This window comes from Leucopleurus acutus (genome assembly GCF_964270905.1).
Source record: "Leucopleurus acutus genome assembly, chromosome: 1".
Lineage (NCBI taxonomy): Eukaryota > Metazoa > Chordata > Mammalia > Artiodactyla > Delphinidae > Leucopleurus > Leucopleurus acutus.
In genome coordinates this window covers 183,386,035-183,413,822 of record NC_139142.1, presented here as the reverse complement: position 1 = coordinate 183,413,822, position 27,788 = coordinate 183,386,035, and the positions used below count along the sequence as shown (strand labels likewise).

The 27,788-nt window shown below is 38.4% G+C and overlaps 1 protein-coding gene across 7 annotated transcripts in view; it reads left to right on the top strand.

Annotated features, from left to right (window-relative positions):
* The window catches only part of USP6NL (USP6 N-terminal like), a gene marked incomplete at its 5' end in the record, with an annotated part of 143,945 nt that overhangs the window by 60,489 nt on the left and 55,668 nt on the right, over positions 1-27,788 (top strand). For 4 of the 7 annotated variants that reach the window (XM_082852428.1, XM_082852430.1, XM_082852429.1 and 1 more), the window contains 2 exons: positions 20,471-20,538; positions 23,188-23,270. In XM_082852428.1, coding sequence (XP_082708554.1) covers positions 20,471-20,538; positions 23,188-23,270 — 151 coding nt within the window. Of the gene's footprint in view, positions 1-15,512; positions 15,663-20,470; positions 20,539-23,187; positions 23,271-27,788 lie in introns of all 7 variants that reach the window. The other 3 variants (XM_082852425.1, XM_082852427.1, XM_082852426.1) reach the window with 1 other exon arrangement.

Below are 27,788 nucleotides of genomic sequence, written 5' to 3'. Positions count from 1 at the left end.
TGTTTGAGTTTACATATGATCATTGCTTGAGAATATACGCCTAGAACATTATGCTTAGCTTAGAGCAGTACCTGACACGTTGTAGACGTTTAGTAAATGTTAGCTAAGCGCTTGTTCTTATCACCGTGTATCTCTTGTACAGGTAAGGAGACTGAAGCTCACACAGGTTGTGGCCCAAGTTTACATCAATAATAAGTGGTAGAGAAGTTATTAAGAATTCTGTTGAATTGGATTTAAAAAATGGGGTAAAATTACTGGTATATGGACAAATTTGTGAAACAATATTGATTTCACTTTAATTTATTAAGACTTTTGTGAAATTATTGACCGTAGATTTTAGGAAAGCTAGGGTTTTTGTGGGTGTTTACGTATATACACACATTCCAGACATAATTCAGTAGGAAGGCCTTTTCTAAAGCATATTATAAATAAAGATAACCACATTTCCCACAAGATTTGTGGTGCTTGATAGGGTTTGAAGGGAAGTAGGCAATTAACTTTGGTTTCTGTTGGCTTTCCTAGTGCCAAGCAGCTTGAGCTTCTGATTTCTAGATGTGCTTAGATTTCTCGAGGAACATAGGTCAAACTGAAGGCATCTCCTAGAAGAAAAATCCACATCGGCTCTCATTTATAATATTGAAGTAAACAGAATGATCTCACCAAAACTCTGTTCTATCTTTAGATAATCACCTCTTAGAATTAGTTCATTAAATGCTATGTAGTTTTCTGGTCTAGTTAGAAACAGTTTAAGTTGTGTAGTAACACATCTCTTAGGGTAAGGATACTTTTATTCATTTACAGGGTTGTAAACATCTTGAGGGCAGATACTGTGTTTCAGTATTCTATGCTCCTCAGTACTTGCAAAGAGCTTTGCACATAGTGAGTCTGTGAAGTTGTCAAAGCATTGATGGCTTTATTGGAAACCAAAGAACCCATTAAATTGGTTGTATTAAAAATGGTCAGTTAAAGTAACTTGCCATTCACAGTGATCTGTTGCCATTCACAACAGATTATAAATGTAATCTATTTGTCAGCAAGTTTATTAAAGTTATGTTCTTGAAAAGGACTGCAGTTGGCAAAAAAAGCAGTTGGCAAGATCAGTGTCATAAGGAGGATATGAGTTTAAATGAAAAAAATACCCTCTAAAGGGCTTTAAGGGCATTTCAAAAACATTATAAACGCAAGTTTATAATGTTTTGTGGAAGAGAATTTTTCCCCGGCCGGGTTGGGGGGGAGGGGGATGGTTCAGGCAGTAATGCGAGCCACGGGGGCAGCAGGTGAAGCTTCCCTTGCTTGCCGGCCGCTCACCTCCTGCTGTGCGGCCCGGTTCCTAACTGGCTGCAGACAGTCCACTTGGGCGGGGCGGGTTGGGGACCCCCTGGTGTAAGACATCCATTACAAAACCACCCAGATTTGTCAGCAATAAAAATCCCCTCTGGTAAGTAACTGATAGGAAAGTTGTAGTGTGAGTTGCTGAGGCAGATTCTCCTGTCAGTTTTGTTATTTGGCTTGTGCTTATTTTTAAAGTATGTGAACCAGCCCTAAATAGCATAAAATATAATGTATTATCCTTTGTTTAATTTTTGCAGTTCTCAGTAAAGCGCTGATCCTTTTACAGATTATTGTGGTAGAGGGCCTAGTTTTCTAGCCATATACCGAGAAAATAGAATATAGACCCTTAATCTCCTCTTCCTGCGCTGACACAGACCCCCTGCCTGCATGGGCTGCTGGAGGTGAAAGTATTCATTGGTTTTCATTTGGTCACAGGAAAGAAGAAGTTTTGCATTTGACAATAGTTTCTATCTCTTTGAATTTCTGTTCTTCCTTTCCTTCCTTTAGAGCAGTAAAGACAACTGGAAGGTGAATCCATTCCATCAGGAAAAGCTGAGGTGGCCTTGCACTTGAGAGGTCTCTGGAGACTAAAATAAGGGACCATCTGCTTGTGCAGAAGCAGCTATGTTGGAGCAGTAGTAAATCTTCAACCTTTTCCTGAGAAAGGATTTTTCTCCTATTAATTATCTTTACAGTTCTTAAAACTTTTATGGGTTATGTTTTGATAAGGTGGCACATGTACATGGTAAACAATTCAAGGTGTACTGAAGGTTATCCAGTGAGAGATAAGTGTCCTTTCCACTCATCTCCCCCAGGACATCCGCCGTTAACTTTGTGTATTTATGTACATCCCTGACCCCAGTAGTGTGTTATACACACTGTTCTGAACCTTGCCTTTTTTCTCCCCTCTAGTATACCTTGGAGATGAATCCAAATCAAATCAGTACAGAATATTGCTTCATGATTTTTAACAGCTGAATTGATGAACATTTATGTCGTTTCCAATCTTTTTTGCTGCATTGTGAAGTTGGTCATGCTTATTTACTCATAAAAGAGGAATTTGGTTTACTGTTCTAAATGCATTCTGTAATTTCAGATAGTTTACTCAATGAGTAGGTAATAGTGCTTTCTAAGAAATACTTTCCACAATGAGAAGGATGGCAGGTCTTTTATGTAAAATGTATTTTTATAGTCAGTCTCCTGGAGTGTGTGGAAATTGGCATAACTCATCAAGTACAGTATTCTGGAAGAGGCTTTGTCCCATTTAATGACTTCTTAAAAGAGTTTTATTCTTCGACTGCTGTGTAAAAAAAATGACTTAGAACCTGATTGAACCTGTGTATAAGTTTTTGAGGTAAATTGAGGGTGAGGCATTGGAGTGGGAATGGGATTTATAGGTTACTGTCAAGAAACCTTAAATGTAAATTTTCAGGATCTCCAGACAAGGTGTTAACTGGAGCCTAATGGCAGCCCTTTCCCCTTTCCTCTCATCAGTCAGTTGCATTTAAGACTTGTTTTGTTTTTGTCTTTAAATCTTGAATGTAATGGTTCAAGTTTCTTTTGGAAATCTATACGCTACTACTGCTATTTTTCTCAAATATGTTATATTCATTATTAGGAAATTAATGAATGCATTATATAGGCACTTCATAATATTAAAGGAAAATATATTTGGATGTGATTAGACTTGTTTTTAAAATTTGTGTTTTGAGCAGAATTTTACATCATTAATAAAAGACTTACAATTACCATTCTCTTAGTCATTCAATTCTGAATGACCCAGGTAGTAATGAATGAATACCTCGGTAATAATGATATGTTAATGTATCAAAAGATGAGTTGTTGGTAAGTTTATTTCATTTTATTTATGGCCTCAAACTAATTTTTAATCCCCAAATCTTTTCCTTTGCTTATTTTCCTGTGTACGCTTAACTTTTGCACCAAGAGATTACCTTCTGTTCCAGTGGATGGGTGGGATATTATGAAAAGAGAAGGGGAAGGAAAAATGATAAAAGTTAAAAGACCTGTCTTCCCTGCCCAACATGACTGTTGCCATAGGTGCTATTGAAATAGCTGTACTGTCACCATGGACTCCAGCTTTTTATTAGAATGTCACGGCTTTGTCCACTTGTCCAAATGGTGAGTTTCCACCATTCTTGTAAGACCTGGGTCAGATGTTGCCTTGTAGGTAAAGTCTTTTTCTGACTTTGCTTTTTTCCTATTGGCTTCTCTGTAGCATTTAAAAAAGGTATCTATTGAGGGGCATTTATCACATTATTTACAGCTGATTATTTTTCTGACTCAGAAAACTGATTTTTAAAAATAAATTTATTTATTTATGGCTGCGTTGGGTCTTTGTTGCTGCACGTGGGCTTTCTCTAGTTGCGGTGAGCGGGGGCTACTCTTTGTTGTGGTGCGCAGGCTTCTCACTGTGGTGGCCTCTTTTGTTGCAGAGCACGGGCTCTAGGTGCACGGGCTTCAGTAGTTGTGGCACATGGGCTCAGTAGTTGTGGCTCACGGGCTCTAGAACGCAGGCTCAGTAGCTGTGGCACACGGGCTTAGTTGCTCCGCGGCATGTGGGATCTTCCCGGACCAGGGCTCGAACCTGTGTCCCCTGCATTGGCAGGCGGATTCTTAATCACTGCGCCACCAGGGAAGTCCTGAAAACTGTGATCTTTTTGAAGAATTATGTTTTATCCATATGTATTCACAGTGCAATGGCAATAAATTATGCTCAGTAATTTTTGAATTAATACATATTGGAAGACTTAATCCACCTCATTTTTCCAAGGGAAAGCTGGTATTTATATTCTTAATCTGACCTTCATTCACTTACATGATTGATTATTAGATATTTCAAATGGAATTTTTAGGTATCCATAGAGATACAGCAGAGTCATTTTGCTGACTGTAGATGACTCTTCAAAAATTGTTTCATAGCTTTTCATCTAAAACCTCATAAAAAAGACTGAGGAGCAAGTCTTTTCTAGTCAGCATACTCTTTTATTAAAAAACTTAAAATGTGTTTGGAAAATTAAAAAAAATTTTTTTCTAACATATATCAATATTATATCTTTATATTTTTTATAAAAGCATATTTTATAATAAAAGTAGTATATGCCTATTATTGACCATTCAAAAAATACGAAAGTGCAAAGAAAAAAATAAAATTATTCATATTTCTTCCTTTCAGAGGTTAAAATGTTACCATTTTGGTGCATTTCATTTCAGTCTTTTTTTCTGTTCATGGTGTTTTTGTTTGTTTGTTTGTTGATGATTTGGTGCTTGGTGTTGGGATAACTGTAGGCTTCCGCTGGCACACTTCTGGTGAGATCCATCAGTTAAGACCTCTGTGGGTCACCTCTAGAGGGGCTCATGCTGTGTTACTGTAGCAGGCCCTTCAATTCAGAAGTACTTCCAAAATATTTAGGTTGTTTTCTTTTTGAAGCCATTCAATTTTTTGTTTTGCTCAGTTTTTCTTCACCCCCCCCTCCCCCCACCCCATTTGATTTGGTGCGTTGGTGACAGTGCATAGGGACAGGCGCCGGCCAGGCAGTGGGGCTCCCTCTGCGGCAGGTGACCAGCTCTCTCACTCACACACGAGCTGGTTCACACTCACACCTCAGGGACCTGCTGGTGGTTATATGCCGTGGCCTTTAGGATAACTTGCTCCAGTATTGAAACTGAAATGTTAAAAACTGACGAATGCCAAGGATGAGCTGGGGCAAATCCTAGAGAGCAAATCCTGAGGAACCTTGTCTTCGAAGAGTAGACAGAAGGGAAGGAATTAACGCAAAATATTGAGAAAAAGTAGCAAGGGAGGAAGAAGAAGAACCGAGGGCAAGGTGTACAATGTAGGCAGAGTTTCAAGACCAAGGAAATATTTTGCATTGTTCAGTCCAGCTGAGCTGTCACAGGAACGATCCCTTCCTCTTTCAGGCCTTCCTCGACTCACTCAGCCAGCCTCGATTGCTCTCTCTGTTTTGCTCTCACAGCGCATGGCGTGTCCTTCTCCTGCAGCCTTTGTCGCCATGTGGCATGAGTCCCCCGCTGCTTGCCAGGCTCCCCGAGCGGCTCGCTCTGCGCCATGGTCCTGGGCACCTGGCTGGCCCTCCATCAACGCTGCTGAATAAACACATGGCTACATACACTGTGCCTACTTTCCCAATTTTTAAAATTTTGTCCAAGGGTAAAGCTAAGGAAACTTTATTACCTACTCTGCTGGTAGCCAACAAAATGCCAAAAATGCAGAAGATTTGTTTCTTGGTCCTAGATGGTTATTTATTGAAGATAGGGTAATATTAGTGTACTACTGTGCTGATGTTTCTCTAACCCAGCTTGAAAATGCTTTTACTTATATTTTGGTATTTGTATAAGTCAAGAGTTAAGAATTTGTGAAGGTGTTTGATCTTTCTTTAAATTATACACATTTATGTTCCAAGATGATATTCAGATTGGATTGATAGAATGCTTTTAGTAAGTGGATGTTTTGTGAAGCATCTGTGCCACCATTGAAACAATGATGTGAGAACTTCACTGCCCATTCCCTTAGCTTTGGTGAACAATGTCTATTTTGTTTTATTAAGGTGTCTTTGTCAGGGAAATACTGAAATCTTTGTACAATGTTTATATTCTACCAAATGCCAGTAGGAGATGTGTTGGGAATATTATTTTTTAAAGTTTGGTATACTTTAGAGCTAATGAATCTTTACTCTGAAGAACATCATGTGTTGTATATAGAAAAAAATAAAGACGTGGTTGAAAGGGTTTGTAAAAAAGAAAAAAAGTGTAGGACTGGATTATAGTGAATAGACAGTATGAATGAAAAACCATGTAAGATGAGACTGGTGTGGAGCCCCTGCTTCCTTGTTTCCTGCCCAGGGTCTGGCAGTTGGTAACTAGTAAAGCATTAAAAAAAAAAAAAAAAAAAAAAGCTTAATTGTATAACTGTATCTAGTTGTATATGAAAACAATAGTTAGCTGCCTCAATTTAAACTTTAGAAAAACTTGCTTCCTTGTTTATAATAATCAGATACTGTGAAAATGCATTTTATATCCTTAAAACTCTATGGCAGCTTTATGGAATCAGTGAAGTGAAACCTTGGAAGCTTGGGTACCTGAAAGTGTACAGGAATAAGTAACTTTGGAAAGTAATCATTTTCAGATCTAGGAAGACTTTTCTTTTTATTGGAGTAGGATATTCACTGTGGAAACACAAGAACAGTAGTTTCGAGCACACTGGAGTCAACTAACCCACTTCCTGGTGACTGTGCACCAGTTTCTAGGTAGTGTAGACCTTATTAGTTTAGACACACCACACACACACACACACACACACACACACACACACACACACATTTTCTCTCTCTCTCTCTCTCTCTCTCTCTCTCTCTCTGGCATAATGGGCAGGTGGACACAGACTTTGGAGCCTTTCAGATGTGGGTTTGAGTTGAGCTCTGATGATAATTTAGCCTTGGACAAGTTGCTTGACCTCTATGTTTCATTTTTGTCATCTGCAAAAAGTAAATGGTAATAGGGTTGTTTGAATATTAAATGAGGTTTTCTGTACACCTAGCACAGTGCCTAATAGGTATTAAAAGCTCAGCAAACAAGTGTGCATTGTTAACAGGCAGGATAAACTGTTCTTCCTTCCTGAGTGATCTTCATTTTCTCCACAGCTTTTCTGGCCTCTTTTCTCTTCAGAAACACATTGGCTTCCTATTGACTGTAGGGTATTTCCTTGGCCTCTTGCCCTTGTTTAATGCTATTTTGATGATACCTGTTGACAGATCCTCTTGATAAACCTTTGTTCATTTGCTTGCTATTTTATTTATTCAAAGACCATGTGGAGTGATTAAGAGCGCTCTGAAGCCTTATTGTCTTGGTCTGAATGCCAATTCTCCAACTTCAAAGCTGTGTGATCCTTGCAAGTTCATTAACCTAACAATTTTCTTGTCTCTTAAATGAATGATAATGATACCTACCTCGTAGTTTAGATGTGAAGACATTAAATGAAATAATATACATAAGACTTTTAGATTGTGCAGAATAAGTGCTAGCTATTACTTATGAGCCTGGCTCTTTGTTGGTACTTAATGCATCTAGACTCCTGATCAGTGACTACCCCTGTATGTATAGCAGTTTTGATGTTTGTTGTGTAATATGTATAGATCATGTTGTTAGGATTTGTTAGGTGAGGTGTGTTGTATGTTGTGAGAGTTACGTGGTGTTGTGTCAGAGTTTAGAGTTCTGTCTCTTTTTTAAAAAAAAAATAGATTTATTTATTTATTGGCTGTGTTGGGTCTTCGTTGCTGTGTGCGGCTTTCTCTGGTTGCGGCGAGCGGGGGCTGCTCTTTGTTGCAGTGCGAGGGCTTCTCATTGCGGTGGCTTCTCTTGTGGAGCACAGGCTCTAGGCGTGTGGGCTTCAGTAGATGTGGTATGCGGGCTTCAGTAGCTGTGGCTCGCGGGCTCTAGAGCACAGGCTCAATAGTTGTGGCACACGGGCTTAGTTGCTCCGAGGCATGTGGGATCTTCCTGGATCAAGGCTCGAACCCGTGTCCCCTGTGTTGGCAGGTGGATTCTTAACCACTGCGCCCCCAGGGAAGCCCTGTCTCTCTTTTTAATGATTGTATGAATGACAGCTTCAGTGTGATATGAGCACTTACATTTATTGTATCCCACATTGCTGGCTTTTGATGGCCTTATGTTCCAATTTGAACCTAAGGGCCATTTGGGGACCAAATACTTGCATAGCTTATACTTTTGTTTATGTATTAATGCAGTTCTTCCTGTTTACTACTCAGTTGTTGTAGGTAATACTTAGTTCTTGTTTTCATGTGTCATTTTGGGCACAATTTGGTTTTTGCATATTTGCATTTTTGATTTAAAGAGTAGAAAAGTTACCTTTGGGTTTAGAATAAGGCTTGCCAAACTATCTGTGGAATTAGTTATTTGCTATTAGGGTGAGCAGTCTGTGAATTCTCTTTGTCTTATATCTGGTCTACAAGAATTTGCTGTAATTGCATCATTTGTTATTAATACCCATTGGGCTGAATTCAACACAAAGTTTTTTTGTAATTAATAAAACTATACATGCTTACAATTCCGAATGAGCTGAAAGAGTTGTGAAAGTTAAGGAAATGAAGTGGATTCAACAGAATTCTTTCTGTAATCATAGAAATTAATCGTGAAGACATTTGATTTAGTATCTACTAAAAGCATAAAGTATTTTAGTGAAGTTAACTTCAGTAATTTGGTGATTATCCTGTCAAATTTTTTTGCCTATTTCTTGATCATTTCCTGTTACTATCCTAAAGTATTGATACACCACTTAAAATGTAATAGAGGAGGTTATGATCACAAAGAATATTTTATATAAATGGTTCTTGGATTCTACACAACACCATTGGTCTCCATTTTGCACAAATAATTGACAATTTAGTGTGATAAGATTGGAAGGCTACTGGAACCCAGAAAACAACTGTTAAAATTCATAGGAATCACAAATAGATTTGTTTCTAAGAAAAGAAATGTAAGGACTAGCAGAGGTGAGAAGAAATAGAAAAAGATCACTCACTTATACTTTGACAAATAGTGTGGCGGTTAGAAACAGGGCTTTGAAGTCAGACAGCCAGACTCTGCTCTGCCACTTACTTCCTGTAGGACCTGAATCACTTCGCCTCTTCGAACATCACGCTCCCTGTGTGTAAACTAGGGAGGGTCATAAAACTGACAGAGTAGGTTGCTGTGAGGATTATGTGAGTTTATGCATAGTAAATGCATGGTAAATGTCTGGTACGTATTAAACCTGCACTAAGCAGGTTATAAAGTATCCACAAGCAAGGAGTTGTTACACACCAGTCTTGTGTCATCTGTTACTACAATCGTGCTCTCATGCTGCTAGAAAAACTGCTAAGGTGTAGTCTTGAGTTTGCCAGCAATTGTAGGCAGGTTGAAGTGAGTAAAATGACTCATATGCTTGTCTTGGTTCTAGGTATCTGTGTTGGCAATTTTGTCATTCAACCCTGCTGCCAAATGTGGAAATTAAACTCACATTCAACAAGTAATAATTATGTTTCTCATTAGTAGTAATGGTATTTAAACATTGTTACATCACTTCATATCCTTTTTCTCTGTGAATCATCTTACACATAAACGTTGGAGTTACTAGTCTGATTTTGGGAGTTCTAGGGAACCAGTAGTAATGCTCTTTCTTTTTGAGAAGTAACACAGGAGACATTGACAGATGGAGAGCAAAATCTTTTGGCTGATTGGAGGGCACGTTAGATCTGAAGTGGAAAGGGCTTATTAGCCTCTCTTGACTTAGATTTACCCACCGGGTGACTAGCACAGCCAAGCAACCCCAGGCCTCCCATCAGGGCAGGTGCTTTCCTGCATAGAGAGGATATCAGAAGGGATGTGCCTTTCTGATGGGGTGGCTGGGTGAGAAAGCGAGGAGCTCAGCCAAGCCCATCCCCGACTCCTCTGCTCCCGAGAGAGGAGTGAAGGAAGAGTGGGAGGGAGTTGGGAGTGTTTCTCTGGCTGAAGGCCCTCCATGTGAGCTTGAAGCATGATGGGGGCACACGGAGCTGAGTGAGCTGGAGCTTCCAGTAAAGGAAGTGAGACAGTGATGGTCTGTGAGTAGGTTGGGGAGCTGGAAAAAGGGGAAGTGTGAGGTTGGAACACAGACATAACAAACAAGTCTCTGGTTTCTTTCATCTTCCAGTAGCCACATAGTACATACATACACTTATTCATGCATGTATTCATTCATTCCTTAATGGATATGAAGGTCTTGCAGATAATCAGAAGTGCTCATCAGAAATAGATTGTGACTTCTCATGTCTGAGTACTAATAATATTTCAAATGCTACCTTGAAATAGACTTTAAAAAAAAACAGAATAAAATGTATGAAAAAGGTAAGAGTCTTTAGCAGAAGCATATATTTTCGTGTTTTTTTGCAGTAAAGCTATATCTGGAAAACAGCTTATAAATCTAATTTTTAAAATAAGTTGATATATTGTGTTTACCTGGTTGAATAATTCACATTAGTAACTAATTTTGAGTAATTTTTCAAAAGAAATACTTAGTGAGCAACTACTGTGTGCCGGGCACTGTGATGGATATAAGAGATACCAAGATGAATGAGATACTGTCTTTTGTTCATGGAGATTACAGTTTAATAGAAGTGACATGGAAGTAAGTATATTCAGTAAATTGTTGTGGGTAACAGATGGTAAATACAGTAGATCTAAAGGCCAGTTCTACCAGTAACCAATTCTACCTTTATGGCAATGGGCATTGGTAAGGTGGATCCTCTAGTAGGTCTGTAGTCATGATTAAATTTTAGGGAAGAAAATTATCCTGTTATAATGAGTCCTTGTCAGTAATTGTAGGACTTTAAAATTATTTTGTTTCTCATCTTTCTAGAATTCAGGAAGCAAGTAATAGAAGCCTTCCCTGGAATTGTTGTTAAAATTATGATTTAAAATATTTTATTAGTTTTAGAAATATTAAATATCTACCTCATGCTGGGTGCTCCATGTTTAAAATATTGGAGATGTGTCCTGTTCTTACAGGTCTTAAAATATATATGCTTACAAACAAAACAACATACAGACAACCTACCAATTATAAAAATGTTAATCTTTTTATTTGTAGAAGCAAGAGAAGGGCCTGGAGAATTGAGAGGACTCTATGAAAGGGAGGTGGCGATGGCAGTTGGGAAACTGTTGGAAGAGAACTCGTTTGAGCAGTAGATGACAAACGTGCTAACACGAGGACTTTGCTTTATCTCTCCTCAACCCCATCACTCTCCTTGCTTGAAAGTTGGGCTTCTATATAAGAATTTGTTTGAAGAAACGTGTTCTGCACACAGAATGAAAAATTTAAAAATGAAAACATGATACAATAGAAAATGCTGATATCATGCTACTAGTGAGATAATAGAATTATTTTGAATGGAAAGGTATAAATCATATTTACACTGACAGTTAAAAGCTAAAATTGAAGAGCACTTAGGCTTATTGTTTGAACACTTTTATTGTATCAGACAGTGCTTATTACCAGAGGAGTATGAAGATGTATGTGGAAGCTTGTGTGGCTCTTTTGAAGTGGAAAGTGGGGCATTTCTGAGGACTTTTGGGTTTATGGCATTGGTTCTTTCCTGTATTTAACTTTCAGCCTTTGGCTGTCCCTTCCTTGATCATGATTAGTTACACTATTTTTGTAATTGCAACTGTGATCAGAATCTTGTTGTTGTGTTGTTTCCAAGTTAACATGGACAGAGGGAAGGAAGCCAAATGATTTTTCTGAGATTACTACTCGAGTGGGGGAAGGAAGAAGGAGAGAAATGGGTTTTTGAGGTTGTACATTTTTGATACGACACTTGTTTAAGGTGGAGTTAACTGAGCTGTGAGGGGTGGAGGTGGGACTGTGCTGGAGGGTGCAGGAGCATGGATTAGGGTAAAAGGGACAGGAGATTTGGGATCAGTGCTCACAGGACCACCAGGTGGAGCTTTTGGCTAAGGATGTGAAGCTCTCCCAGGATGCTACCCAGTAATAAACTTTGTTGCGGGGAGAGTAGGTATACGTCACTTTTAAGTGTCCGTATTGAATTTCATCTCTCACAGAATAACTAGTTAAAATAAGTGGTATTTCAGGTTCTCTTGTGACTGGTGTGCCTTCCTTTATTTTGTTTTTAGTTGTGTTTTGATGTTGATCTGTTTAACTCGGCTTATTTCTCCTCTGAGCGTTCCCTTCAGCCTTGGATCTAGAGCACGGCAAAATAAATGCTGACGTTTTTAGCAATGGTGCCTTTTAAGATTTTATCATTAGAAGAATCTTTATAATTGGTGTATCTTAGTCCAGAGTATTCTACGAAAGCGATCACAAATAACTGAAACATTGTTTAGACACCATCGATGCTTAGGGCCTCTTTTGGTTGAAAGCTGAGATGGAATTAAAGCACTCAGATTATAGACGTGGGTAATTCACTCAGATCATTTCAGGAGAAGGCATTTGCTTTGTGTACATGCATTGAGCAGGAGAGGAGAGCCAGCAACCGCAGCAGCAGCTCAGAGGCGGGCTAGACTCTCTCTTTTTTCTTTTAGGCTAAAAGGTCTCTCTGATGGTGACTCTGCTTTTCTCTGCGTATTGGGTACCGTTTTCCTCTCTGAAGCATCTTTTTCTCAGCTTACTGGTAGTTTCTGCTTCCTCTTTTTTTTCAGCTTGCCTTTGGTTACAGTAACCTATTAAGCTCTTTACCTCATAATGTTTCACCTTTAACTCTCATTACAAATTGACTCTCTAGTTTATCCTAGTTCGAATTCCTAAGAAAGGACTAGTTGAATAAATTATGTTCATGCATTGGGAAACTTTACAGCTGTGAAAAAGGTTGCGGTAGATCCACTGATATATTGGACCCAGCCTGAACTATGCGTCTGGTGACATCACACTGGTACCTTGGTAAGTGGCTGCCACAGTGGGAATATTCACAGCATAGAAATTGGCAGATGCCACAAACCAGGGCTCACAGCCTAAACTTCTTTCCTGCAGGAACTGGTTGCTAAGGCTTTATTGGTGTTGATATGCATAAGCTCGAAGATGTCCTGTTAAGCAAAAAAGAGTAAGATCTAGAATTATTTATAGAATGGTTCTAGTTTTTAAATAGAAAAGGGGCATTTAAATATATGTGTATGTGCATACATACATGCAGATTCTTGTATAGTGTGGAGAATAGTTTTGGGAGATAACGGTGGCTGCTTCTAGGAAGGGGGGACTTAGGTTTGGAGTGGGGTGTGTGGAAGTGTGCAGATCAGAGTTCAATTTTAGATGCTTTGTATATAGTTGATTATGAACATTAAAAGCCAATAAAATCCTTATATAATCACAGTGTCAGTAGTCAATATAATTTACTTCAATCTCAAACATTATGATGAAGTATGTAGGAAGGAAATATAATCCTAATGTTGAAAGTGTCAAGGTCAGATGAATTCACTTTTCCCATATGTATCAAATTCATAGCCATGCCCCTTAGTACATTGCTTCATATTTGACCATGACTTTTATCACTCTCTACTTTGTTCTGAATTTTCTAATAGTCTTCTTATCCTCTTTTTGGTGTCTTTCATATGTAAGCTTTCACTGTATCGCTAATAATATCTGTGATCTACATGTTGCCTAGAATCCACTTTCTTCTTGAAGACACCTTGTATTCCCTATTCTAATGCAGGGTGGTCACTCTCTAGGCAACTACACGGTTAGCTTCCTGAGATTGCATGGATCCTGTGTCTACCCCTTTTTTTGATTCTGTTAAAAAATTATTCTGACACTTATTAAAACAATAAAGAAATCCCTATAAATAAGAGATTTATAGTCAGTCAGTCAAGTGAGGGCCTTGGTGGATAGAAAATTACTAAGAGGAGACTTCAAGGATGGGATTCTTGCTAAACCAACTTAACAGGATTTTTGGTAGAGGCAGGCCAGTCTTACCAGATATCAAGGGTGGGGGATGAGGAATCTGACCAGATATCAAGAGCAAAGAGATGTCAAGGGTGGGGAGACTCTCACTGAACTGACTTAGCAGGATTTTTGCTACAGCTGGGCTAGGCAGGCTAAAACAGGACTCAAGGCCTAGTAAAGAAGGTGGTTAAAAGTTTGGACAAGGAGAGAGTCTTTGTCAGAGAAACATTGTTTAGGCAGTAAACTCTGAATCATTGTGTTAGTTTCCTCTTGCTGCTGTAACAAACTATGACAAACTTGGTGGCTTAAAACAACAAGATTGATTCTCTTACTGTGCTGGAGGCCAGAAGTCTGAAATCAGTTCCACTGGGCTGAAGTCAGCAGGGCTGATTGCTTCTGGAGCCACTAGGGGAGAATGGGCATCATTGCCTTTCTGAGCTTCTGGAGGCTGCCTCCTTTCCTTGGCTCATGGCCCCTTCTTTCCTCACATCACTCCAGCCTCTTGCCTTCATCCTCACACCTACTTCCTCCTCTGACCTTCTTGGCTGCCTTTCATAAGATTCCTGTGATTGCGTTGTGCCCACCTTCACGATACAGGGTCACCTTCCCACCTCAAGATCCTTACTTAATTACATCCGCAAATTCCTTTTGCCATATTAGGTACATCCACAAGTTCCAGAGATTAGGATGTGGACATATTTTGGGGAGTCATTCTTCAGCTCACCCCACCTTGTAATATCTGTAAACGTTTTTACTTTTTCCTCATACCGAATCAGTTGTTTAGCTTGGTATAGAATTCCAAGCTCATGATAATTTTTTTTTTCTCAGAACTTTGAAAATAAGTGCTTCATTACCTTCTAGTTGATAAGAAATTTGATGCCAGTCTGATTCTCATTCCTTGGTTTATGATTTGAACTTTTTCTCTCTCTCTAAGCTTCTGACATCTTTTACCTGTATTGAATGTTACACCTGGCTTAAGCTGAGTGTAAACGTAATTCACTGGTGTCCAGTTAAGTGTAATTAATGTTCATAATCATGCCTCTAAGGTGGCTGTCACTTTTGCAAAGTACTTTCCATATTGTAGGTCCCAACCCTTTAAAAAAAAAAAAAGAAGAAGGAAACAGTGAAGGGAAGAAGGAAAGAATAAATAGGACATTTCACAGTGCCACCCTGCAGTAAGCTATGTGTTTTGTTTCATGAAACATTTATTTCACTTGTATATGTGTGGTGTGTTAAATATTTCCAAAACCCTCCAGAATTTAGTATGCATTTGCTTAGTGTCTGAAACAGGGGCTGAAGCTTTCACATTAAAAAGTATCATTAAAATTAAGTTATAAAATGTACTCGAGAAGAGTATTCCTACTTAGCTTTAGTTTAATGTTTTAAATACAACTTTTCTTTATTGCTCCAAGACAAGTTTTATTAAAAGTAATAAGAATGTGGCTAATTTTGAAGTGCAAGATTAAGGCATATTCAAAGCCCCTGTTTGTTACTAGATGGAATGCTGGGTGTAGGCTGGTGTGGTTCATACTTGGGATCTAGCCTGAAAGGCATGTTTTTACCCTCAACAAACATCATCTTTGTTTGAATATCTGTAGTGCGTGTAACCACAGCAAGGTCTTTTTTTCCTCCTTAGAATATATCTCAGACCTTTTCTTTCTTGTGCCTGTTTCACAAATAGTTTAAAGTAGAGCTGCCTTCCGCTTTTCTGTTTCAGTTTGTTGCAGAATGTGTGAGGGACCACCTAACACTCTTGGTGTGCTTGCAAACTATAAAGCAGTAATGGAATCTTGGAAGAGATAAGTTTACTCTATGAGGACTGAAGCTGTTGTTAATTCCCAAAGCCAGACTGGTTATCTAACAAAGGGTAAAGTACTTTTTAAATTGAAATATATATTTATTTACATTCATCTGTCAAAATGTATACTAGGAAAAATGGTCTGTCAATTTTGTTTCATTGAATTTAAAATTTAGTAACTTTGAATGAATTGTTCATTACCATTTGGGGCTAACTTAGTGATACTAAGTTACAATCCAGGTGGATACTTGATTCTTTAAAGTTTTTATGTTTAAATGGAATTAGAGGTCTTCTTAAAATGCTCTAGTTGTCATTTTCTTCCGTTCATTTGTGCCCAGAGATGTTTTCTGTATACTTGAGTATTTAATCCAAATGCCTTTCTATCCTTACTACTTAAAATGTGTCTCTTGTACTTTGAAACATTGTTACATTAGATGTAAAGTCAATTAAGATAATTTGATTTAATTTGGCTTGAATACTGTGATATTTGAATACTGTGTTTGATAATGACCAGTGCCCCGGAACACAGCCTGGAAGTCAGTGCACACTTGCATAGACACAGACAGCTGCCGATACCTTCTGTGGTCAGTGTTTATAGGGCAAACTCTTTGTTCTGCAGTGGAATTTCTAAATAAGCAATCAGAACAAAACCAAAGGGAGTATTCTACTATAATTCTTAATAAACTTCTCAACTGTAGATCAGACAGTATGAAATATAACTATAGTGAATTCTGCATAAGGACACTGCTTCTTACTGGAAAGATGCTTGCTTCATAACGCGGATTAGTAAATAATGTCTCTAAACTTGGTATTGGGAAAGATTGGCATTTCTATTTAGTCTCTTCAAAGAAGCAGGTTTGGCTATATTTTATAAAATTAGTTTGACCTTAACTCTGTTCTCTTTTACATTCATTAACATTACAAAATTTTCTCCGCATCAGGAAATACAAGGATAAGAACTTTCTAAAGGAATTTAAAGATTAGTACTGACTTGATTTGGAGTCAACTATTCTAATCATGTTAATCATTTTATTCCCATAAAATTAGGTACAGTTTCATCCAATTCCAGTACAACCCCTATTACTTGGCTAGGTCTCCTTTCTGGAAATCTCTAGATTGGAGACGACCCATGTAAAGCGTTGTAGCTTACAGTTTGCCACAATGATGTTTTCTTGGGATACTTTGCCATCTTCACTTCCGAACTCTATACTGTTTCCAGTTCTTGCCTTTACACTCTTAAACTTTTCATTGTTAAGTTGGAAATATAGTTGAGACTCCTAGGACTAGTAGCAGGAATAAAGGACTAGTATAAAATACTTCAAAGAAAGCACTCATTTATTGGATTTGGCCTAATCACCATAGAAATTCATGCTTAGCTGTTCTGGTAATGGAAATAGAATTTACTAAGTAGCCAAGTTTCCTAGTTTGAGTTTAATTTCTGTTAATTTGCTTTCCCTGTCCTTTTGTAGAAGTGTAATGTGTTAAAGCTGGGTAACAGGAGAGGGAAAAAGGAATTGATGAAGGCTCATACGTCTAAAATAGGATAATAAATATGTGTATAATTGAGTTGAGTATCCCAGACTTCTGATTGTATAAGTTAACTGTGAAAATCTGAACAACTAACCTGTATTTTTGTTATTTTATTGAACCATTTGTTATTTATTCACATTTCCCTCAAAGGATAGTATATTGACACTTTGTAGTCTGAGAAAAGCAGTGGCAGAAACATTTTTTTCCCAAATAAGCTTTAAGAAATTCACAAATTCCATTCTGCTATTTTTACTATTATAAACAACCTTGTGCTTGTTTGATTATCTCATTATCATAAATTCCTAGAGGTGGAATTATTGGGTAAAGGAGATGCCTGTTTTTAAGATTTTTAAAAATTTTTATTTTTTTCTTTACTTTAGAAAACTTTTCTTGTCTTTTGTCCTTAATACTATTTAACGTATAGACAGCACTTTGCTATTACGTGGGTATTTATTGGACTATAGTCTCTACCTATTAAGGTTTTTTTCTTTTTAATATTTATTTTTTTATTTGGTTGTGCCGGGTCTTAAGTTGTGGCAGGCAGGCTCCTTAGTTGCAGTTCGTGGGCTCCTTAGTTGCGGCAGGCAGCCTCCTTAGTTGTGGTGTGCAAACTCCTAGTTGCGGCATGCATGTGGGATCTAGTTCCCTGACCAGAGATTGAACCTGGGCCCCCTACATTGGGAGTGCAGAGACTTAACCACTGTGCCAACCAGGGAAGGCCCTGTTTTTAAGATTTTTGATACATATTATCAAGTTGCTTTCCAGAAAGATTTTATACATTTGTAAGTCTACCCACAGCATAAGTAATGGCAGATTTCCCCACACTATATCAAGACTGAGTAATATCAATGCATTTCTTGGTCAGTGTGAGATAGGTGCAAAGTGGTATTTTATTTATTTATTTTTATTTTTAGCTGTGTTGGGTCTTCGTCGCTGTGTGCAGGCTTTCTCTAGTTGCGGCGAGGGGGCTACTCTTCGTTGTGGTGCGTGGGCTTCTCATTGCGGTGGCTACTCTTGTTGTGGAGCAAGGGCTTTAGGTACACGGGCTTCATTAGTTGTGGCACACGGGCTCAGTAGTTGTGGTGCATGGGCTTAGTTGCTCCACAGCATGTGGGATCTTCCTGGACCAGGGATCAAACCCATGTTCCCTGCATTGGCAGGTGGATTCTTAACCACTGTGCCACCAGGGAAGTCCCTTTATTTTATTTATTTTTTACATCTTTATTGGAGTATAATTGCTTTACAATGTTCTGTTAGTTTCTGCTGTATAACAAAGTGAATCAGCTATATGCATACATATATCCCCATATCCCCTCCCTCTTGCGTCTCCCTCCCACCCTCCCTATCCCACCTGTCTAGGTGGTCACAAAGCACCGAGCTGATCTCCCTGTGCTATGCAGCTGCTTCCCACTAGCTATCTATTTTACATTTGGTAGTGTATCTCTGTCCATGCCACTCTCTCACTTCGTCCCAGCTTACCCTTCCTCCTCCCCATGTCCTCAAGTCCATTCTCTACGTCTGCATCTTTATTCCTGTCCTGCCTCTAGGTTCATGAGAAACTTTTTTTTTTTTTTTTTAGATTCCATAGTTAACGTATGGTATTTGTTTTTCTCTTTCTGACTTACTTCACTCTGTATGACAGACTCTAGGTCCATCCCCCTCCAAAGTGGTATTTTAAAATTTGTATTTCCTTAGTTTCTGATGACTTGAGTTTTTTTCCCCCATGTCTTGGCTTTTAAAATTAGCTTTTATTTTTATCAGAGCTGTACTTCGTGTAAAGATTCAGCAGCCTGTAAAACTTATTTTGAAAAATAAGCTGACTTCCACACCCCTCCCTCCGGGCTGCCCACCCCTAAGAAGTAATCACTCTCCACTCCCAGCTGGTTCATTATCCGTTTACTTGCAAAGCGCTAGATACCATGCCTATATTGCCGCTTCCTGTTCTGCAGATTTAGTCATTATCTCATGGTTTCCTGCTTTGGAGGGTGAGGATTTGGTTTTCTTCCCTGTACTCACTCAACCTCTTACATACACACACGCATCCCTTCAACTCTCGGGACTTGACTTCTTTGATCAACTCCCTGTTTTTAACCCCACCCTCACCTCTTCTCTGGAACCTCCATTTGCTGGGCCACCGAGGGCAAGGATTTAAAGAATCCCTATATTGTCGTTTTAGTGGGGTTTTAGGAGGAATGGATATAAAAGTGTGTGTTCCATCTGCCATCTTTAACTGGACATCCTTTTTCGTGTCTTTAGTGATCTTTTTTATAAAGTAGTGGTTAAAATTATGGACTGTGGAGTCAATACTGTCTGGATTTGAATCTATCTTTGCTGTTTACTAGCTTTGTGACCTTAGACAAGTTGGTTAAAATCTCTAAACCTCATTTTTTTTCCATCTGTGTAATAGAATTAATACAGTAAAGTGCCGTTGTGAGAATTAAGTGTGATAAGGCATGTAAAGTGCTTTCCCGCAGTATCGGATGCTGACAGTATCTTATTATCTGCCGGTTACTCTGTGCAGAACACAGAGTTGTCACTGCTGTTGTTACTCCTGTGAATTTCTTGCATATGACCTTTGCCCAGTTTCCACTGGAATGCTTGTCTTTCTTCTTGATCAGAGGTGCCTTTTATACAGTCTGTCATTGATCTTTTATTTTTATTTATGGTAGTTGGGGTGTGTAATCATATCCACACTATTTCATGTTTTGACCTTTACTTGTTATCAGACTTAATGATTTTGAAAGATAACCTGGTGGTAATAAGAAAGAAAACTTTATTTGTGGTTGTATTGTGGTAAAAAACTGGAGATTATAATAGTAGTTGGGGCAGTTGATAAGGGAGACCTGAGAGGCTAAATGAAGAAATGATTATATTCATCATGTCAGAGAAATATTTTTTTAACTCCTGAAGTCTATCTTGCACTGATTTATTTTGCGAGCAAATTACCTAAAATTTTAGAAGCCTTCTTGAATGCTCTTCTCATCATCTACCCAAGTGGATTTCATCTGAAAACTTAGAGCTCTCAGTTCCAGTTTCTACTTTAATATTTATTTCTATGAAACTAGATCCAAAATTAACTCTTGAGCGATAAGATTTACCATATCCCCTAAGTTAATGCTGTGTTAACAAATTTGCTTTCTTTTGAGTATGGTATTGTAATATTGAAATGGTAGATATGTTGATATTTCAAAGTTATAATTACGGATACTTTATTCGATTTTGCTGGTTTGTCATTTTAGGCAGCATTGATTTACTGTTTTATTTTCATTTGTTTTATCTTAGTTTTTTAATTAATTAACTTTATAAATCTTTAAATAACAGTTCATTGAAATTTGATCTCTCCACAGATTCAAACCAGGATGTAGCAATCAAACTTGCCCAGGAGCGAGCTGAAATAGTTGCTAAATATGACAGAGTAAGTATTCATATTTACTCTTTGAGTAATTTTTATTTACAGAAGTATAAATAGAAATGGAGTTCCTTTTTGGAGAGCTTAAATTACAGCAGCAGTTTGTTTACTTCCCGTGACTGTTGAAGTCATCATATTTCTCTGACTTCATCTCCGTATTTTTTCTTCCTCCTTCCCTGTGCTTTAGCCACTCTGGTCACTTGTTATTCTTCCAACACTTCTTCCAGGCTTGCTCCTGCCTCAGGGCCTTTGCACTGGCTATTTCTTCTTCCTGGAACACTTGTATCCTGGATACCTTCATGCCCTATTGCCTCCTCTTTTTCTTTGCCCAGATGCTACCTCTTAGTGAAATCTTCTCTGACCACACCGTTTAAAAAATACACCCCTCCACCCCCTGGCTCTCTCTATCCCCTTTCTCTTCTTTACTTTTCACCATAGCATTTAAAGTATTAGCATATTTTATATTATACTTTGTTGTCTGCTCTCCCTCCTAGAATGTAAACTCTCCGAGGGTAAGAATTTCTTTTGTTTGATTTGCTCTTGTATCCTAAATACCTACAATAGTTCTGGCTCATACTAGGTATTCAATAAATATTTTAATATATTAGTATATGGAATTGGATACCCATTTTATTTATAATGGATACGTGATGTTAAAAATTGAACATGGATCTGAAAATTTGAATTTATACATGATGTATAATCTCCATTAGCATTTTATCCTTAAGTTAATTATGGAATCTCTTTTTTTTTTTTTTTTTTTTTTGCGGTATGCGGGCCTCTCACTGTTGTGACCTCTCCCGTTGCGGAGCACAGGCTCTGGACGACGTCCAGACTCAGCGGCCATGGCTCACGGGCCCAGCCGCTCCGTGGCACGTGGGATCTTCCCGGACCAGGGCAGGAACCCGTGTACCCTGCATCAGCAGGCGGACTCTCAACCACTGTGCCACCAGGGAAGCCCTGGAATCTCATTTTTGATGCCCTAGAAAATCACAGTTGTTGATGATTTACATATATCCTTATTATTACCTTAGCTCTTGAGATCTACAATGAGTTGTAGCCATGATTTATAAATGTCATGTTTTATATTTATATCACTTGGATGTAATTTTGTATCTGTTATTTTTGATTACTTATGAGAATAACAGGAACATGAAATTATAGAAGGCCATCTGGACTGTGCCCTGCTTCCAGGGAGGCATACAGGCAGAGCTCAACTGAACAATCATGTTCCCAAGGTTTCTTTTTAAGTTGGTTGTTTGGAACATCAGACACCGTTTCCCATTATTATGATTAGGTTTTAATGTAGTCCGTGAAAAACCCAATTAATTTATTTAACTGCTTAACTAATTTAAAACCAATAGAACCATCGTTTGTTCATGCTCACGTGCATTTTTTTTTTTCATGCAGTTAACACTTAGTGACCAGGCCAAGTGTCATGCTAGGCCTTGGGGTTTCACTGTACAAACGTGAGTTACAAGGGGTCCCTGCCCGCAAGATGCTCACGGCCTACTCAGAAAACACATGAACAGGCAGTTATAAAACATCCACGAGACAGTCGGGTACTAAGTGTGAAACGTGAGGGATTAGTGTAGACTCTTGCCCTGGGGCTCCTGCTCTAATCAGTGCTGCTTCACAGCTCAGGAGGGGAGTGTGACGGGCAGTGGGCTGAGGATGGAGCTCTAGGCACACGGACACTTGATGGGGGCAGCCCATGAGGAAGCTGTCACAGAAGAGTAGGGGAGGGGCAGGAGAACCAAGAGACGATGGTGTCATGAGGCTGGGCAGCACTGACAAGCACAGTGGAAAAGTCCATTCGGTGAGGAAGCCAGAGTAGTGTCCACGGGATCTGACGGTGGGAGGCCGGTTTTGACCTTGGCAAGGATAGTATCAGGGCCAGTAGAGCTGGGAGTGAAGAGGAAGAGAGGCAAAGTAGGTAGCCTACTCTTCTGAGAAGTTAGGATGAAAAAGCAAGACATACTTTCTTCTAAGATGTTTTCACTCTAAAACCTTCAAGTTTGGCGGTTCATTCTGTTTTTAAAAAATAAATTTATTTATTTATTTTTGGCTATGTTGGGTCTTCATTGCTGCGCGCGGGCTTTCTCTAGTTGCGGCGAGCGGGGGCTACTCTTCGTTGCGGTGCGTGGGCTTCTCATTGTGGTGGCTTTTCTTGCTGTGGAGCACGGGCTCTAGGAGAGTGGGCTTAAGTAGTTGTGGCACGTGGGCTTAGCAGTTGTGTCTCGCGGGCTCTAGAGCGCAGGCTCAGTAGTTGTGGCACACGCAGCATGTGGGATCTTCCCGGACAAGGGCCCGAACCCATGTCTCCTGCATTGGCAGGCGGATTCTTAACCACTGCACCACCAGGGAAGCCCTGGCGGTTCATTCTTGAGTGGCTTCTTGTCCTCCATTGCTCCCTCTTTCCCAGTCTGTTTCTCACAGGAACCCAGGTCTGATCACAGCTTAATGTCTTCCAAAGTTTGTATCAAAGAAATAGTGATTATTGCCAGAAAAATTTTTTTAAGTTAATTAGGGTCGATAATGCCTCAGTTCCAGCTCTTATTTTTAGCAAAAAATAAGTCTTGTTTTTTGCTCTTTTTAAGAAATTATTCAGTTTTATATATTCCCAATAACACCCTTCTTTGTCCCCTATTATAGGGACGAGAAGGTGCAGAGATTGAACCTTGGGAAGATGCTGATTACCTTGTTTACAAAGTCACGGATAGATTTGGCTTCTTACAGTAAGTTGCATAGTTTGAAAGCTAACTTTTAAAATTATGTTTCTATGGTCTCCTATTTCATTGATTTTCTTTATTTTTAATAGCATTGCTCTGAATAAGATTCCAAGATTGATCCTGCAACATGCTTTTTTTATTAAATTCCTGGCATTTTTAACCTCTGTGATTGAAATTGAACTATAGTTAAGAATACAGTCTTTAATATTAATTGTGTTTTAGTAAGAACATTAAGTGCAATGAATGTGTTATATTAATAATTTAGCAGAATTAAGTGGAAATCAATAACAACTTGTATTTCAAAAATAATTATAAAACATTTTATTTTATGTAAATGCATTTTAAAAATAATTAGCAGTTAGAACTTTAGTATCGTGCAGCCTGAAAATGAGCAATGAAAAGAAATGCCACTGATCTTCCTTATGGTGGGAAATGTATTCGTGTTATTGCTTCTGAAAATTAATTCCATTTATCCTGAGTATGTTCTGTAAGGAGTCGAGAGAGGTCTAGAGCACTATAAAGTAAAGTAGTTAAAGTGGTTTTGACTCTTAAAAACATCCTGAAATGATGTGAATTTGCCTGTTTGGTTCTGGCTTTGTTTAGTAAGATTCCCATGGGCTGGAGACTTTTCTGCATCTTTGTAGTTTGTATGGTTCCATACAATTTAGTGATTAACCTACTACTTATTCACATTTATCCTTTCCCAGTCTCATTTATTATAAAGAGGAAGAAGCCAGGGATTTTTATGTTATGATACATGATTACATTTTGAAGGAGGAATACAATTTCTTAGGGAGTTCATAGCAGTAACTTTATAGTACTCAGACCTTCTTCTTCCTTTCTGTTCAGGTTTCTTGCATTTAGAAAGTATTTTGTTGTATCTTGTTTTTCTCAGGGTGACGCAAGCAAACAGAAACAGTTCTGGGAGTTAGAATGTATGCTCTTCTTCTGGCTTTGCTGGTTTCAGTTAACTATTTCACACCTTATCTGTGAAACAGAAATCATTAATTGCTCTACATACTTAGGGGTACTTGAAACTTTGAAGAAATAAAATGATAGAATACTACATACAGGTCTAGACAAACGTAAGGTGTCATTATGCTACCTAATGATATCAGCATATCCGAAATGTTCTCCTGCCTAGTTCTAATTAGAAGACTGAATTTCAGCAGACCAACAGAGCAGTGTGTAACTGTGATGAAAATACTGTCCCTAAGGGAAACCCCCATTCGGCTTTTTTTTTTTTTAAGTAAATCAAACTTGGCCACAAATGTGACAGGAAATGATTTTACATTTGTGTGGGTTAATGTGCAGGTCTGAGGTATGTGAATGCTGTTTGGAAGGACACTTCGAGCATTTAGCACTGTCAAGATCAGTGGGTCCCAAAATCTCCTGCACATTAGAATTAGTTGGAAAATGTTTGTTTGTTTGTTTGTTTAAATAGATAGCTGGGTTGTATCCCAGATTCTGATTCAGAAGGTAGGATACAACTCAGCTGATTTTGACCTCCCCAAGTGTTTGTGATGGGCGTGAACCACTACAAAGGATGTTATCATAAAATGGTCTAATATAGGACAAAATACGTATGAAAAATCCGTGCATTCCAGAAGGGTCTAGGAATTAGCTAAATTCTCTTTTCTCATTGCTTGAAACAACTAGGTTCTGGCCCAAGAGCCTAGCCTGTGTCTACAGTCTAAAAATCACACTCAGTTACTCCATGTTTCTTTTTACCTCTGTGCTGAGGTCCATTTGGCTCTAGTGGGAAAAAAAGCCAGTCAGTGATTTACCTTAATAATATTAGCTAATATTTATTGAGCGCTTACTGTGTGCCAGGCACTGTTCTAAGCTCTTAACATGGATTATTCCTCTCAAAACTTCTTTGGGATAGGTACTGTTTTTGTCTTTTTTTAGATGAAACTGAAGCACAAAGAGATCAAGCAACTTGCCCAGGTTGCGCTCGCAGTAAGATTGGGGAACTGACCGTGGCAGCCTCAGGGCAGAGCCTGAGTTCTGACCTTCTGCATTCTATTGCCTCTGTAGTTTTAATAAGAGAAACATCGAAGAAGCTCTTCGAAATGCCTAGAAAGAAAATTAAAGGGGGAAAGAAGAGTGCCTAAGGAGAGGGATCTGTTTGAAATGATCCCACTGGTGAGCTCACCGGTCTTTGAAAACGAAGCCCAACCAGTCCTCATACTGCCCCCCTAAATTTTGTATTAACTCCATGGTGCAATCCTAAAGCAGGCAGCACAAACAAAAATAATGAAGCATAGAAATGGATTTTAGTGTGATGTTAGGCTTTACTGAATTTCACCAAAGGCATTGATTTTTGTTACAGTGCTTCATTTCAGTGAGACACTTTCTCCCAAGGTTGCTGCTGGGTTTTTTGCGCTATTGAATAAAGTCACCTGGCCTAGGCATTTAGACGTTGCTCCCTGTCACACCTTGATCAAGCGCGTTTCTTTCTGCTGTCTTAGTTCTTTGTAATTTCTGATTGGTTCTGTGATAAACATGCGTTTTAGTGTCAAGGTCAATAAAATGGTACAAAGTAACTTTGCAGCCTTCTCTGAAGGCTGCTGACTTCATATCTAATTACAGTTTTTGTAACTTAAATTACTTGTTATGATATGTGGAAGATGACAGTAATTTACAAATACAGTATAGGACTAACTTGATTTTATAACAGATTTCACAATAAATATAAAAACTGTTGCCAAACCAGCCTGGCGTGATGCTGGAACAGGGTCGTCTTTGTTTAGTACGCAGAAATGGGGAGCTGTCCCTAGCTGCATGCCTCTGATGGACTTGTATCTGGAGAATGGAGAAATCGAGCTTATTTAAAAACTTAGAGAACTTTCAGTATTTGAACTTTCAACACTTTTTTCAAAAATAGTCACTGTCAGTCTGCTCGACAAAGAATGCTTGGTATTTGGATAATCATAGATAATGCTTTTAGGCCACAAGTTATTAATAGAAGAATTAGAAGGAAATTGTTTCAAAAATAAAGATAAAATTAATACCAAGCTTCAGATTTTCAACTACTTATCAAAATGTGTATATTTATAAAATTTAGCACATTGTCTGTAGTTTAATGTGACTATATAAATATTTGTAAGCCAGAATAATGGTGTTTTTGTTTTTAAAGAATATCTGTTTTAATGACGAGGCCTTGAGAACTCTTTCTACCCATCCAATAATTTTGACTAGAGTAAATCTAAACTTAGGCAAAATTTGCTACAAAATCAGAAATAAAATTTAGTCAGTATATTGAATAACTGATTTTCACAAGTTAACTTTTATGTTTCCAAATGAAAGTTTATCTCATAGTTACAGAAATACTCCATTTGAGCTATTGAGAAATTATAAGCACATACACTCTAATTAGTAATTCTTTTAAGCTTAATAGCAGATAAAAGAAAATAGATCTGGGTAAGGTCCCTGTGTTTCCAGTGATGACTATGTTGTTGTTTTTACTTTGTGTATTTCTACAAGGCGTAGCTTCTTGCTATCAGCTTGGTGTTTTCTTTACGCGGTCTCTAAGTGCCTCTTTCCATTAGACGACAAACCTTCGTTTTCTAAAGCAGGGGTAGGAAAACATTTTCTGTAAAGAGGCAGATATTAAATACTTTTTGGCTTTGTGGACCATATGGTTTTTCTTACAGCTATTCAGCTCTACCATGGTAGCCTGAAAACAACCATAGACCATATATAAATGAGCATGGTGGTGTTCCAGTAAAACTTCATTTACAGAAACAGGCTGATGGCCAGATTTCATTCAGGGGCTGTAGTTTGCTGATCTAAAAGAACACTGCAGTCACCCAGATTTTGGTCTTCCCTTTCTTCTACTTGGAGGATATTTAGGTGTCACGGTAAGGATGCATACATGAATGCAGGCATGCATTCATCCTTCCCTTCGTACACTCATTCAGCAACATTAGTACACTCCTGCAGCATGCCAGCCATGGTGCCTGAGGCTGCCACAGTGTTTCACGTGTGTATGTATACATTGTGTATAGCTCTTGATAAGGCATAGTTCCCTGTTTTCTCTTTTGGAAGGCCGTGAAAGAGTGTATGCCAACACAGAGACTAGAAGAGGAAAAGTTCTTTGGAGATCAGTGTTGAGCACATAGCAGATTTTGTATGAAAGATTTTAGAAATGGAGCAATAGTGCAAGAAAATTCATGAATGGATCACATTCTATCTATGAGGTCTTAAGACTTTATAAAATTCAACATCCATTCAGGATAAAAACTCATAACAAAATGAGTATGGAGTGAATGTACCTCAACATAATACAGGCTACATGACAAGCTTGCAGCTAACATCATATTCAGTGATGAAAAACTGAAAGCTTTTCCTCTAAGATGAGGAACAAGACAAGGGGTCCCCACTCTCACCACTTTTATTGAACATAATATTGCAAGTCCTAGCCAGAGCAATTAGGCAAGAAAAAGAAATAAAACACATCTAAATTGGAAGGAAAGAAGTAAAACCAGCTCCATTTGCAGATGATATGTCTGTCTATAT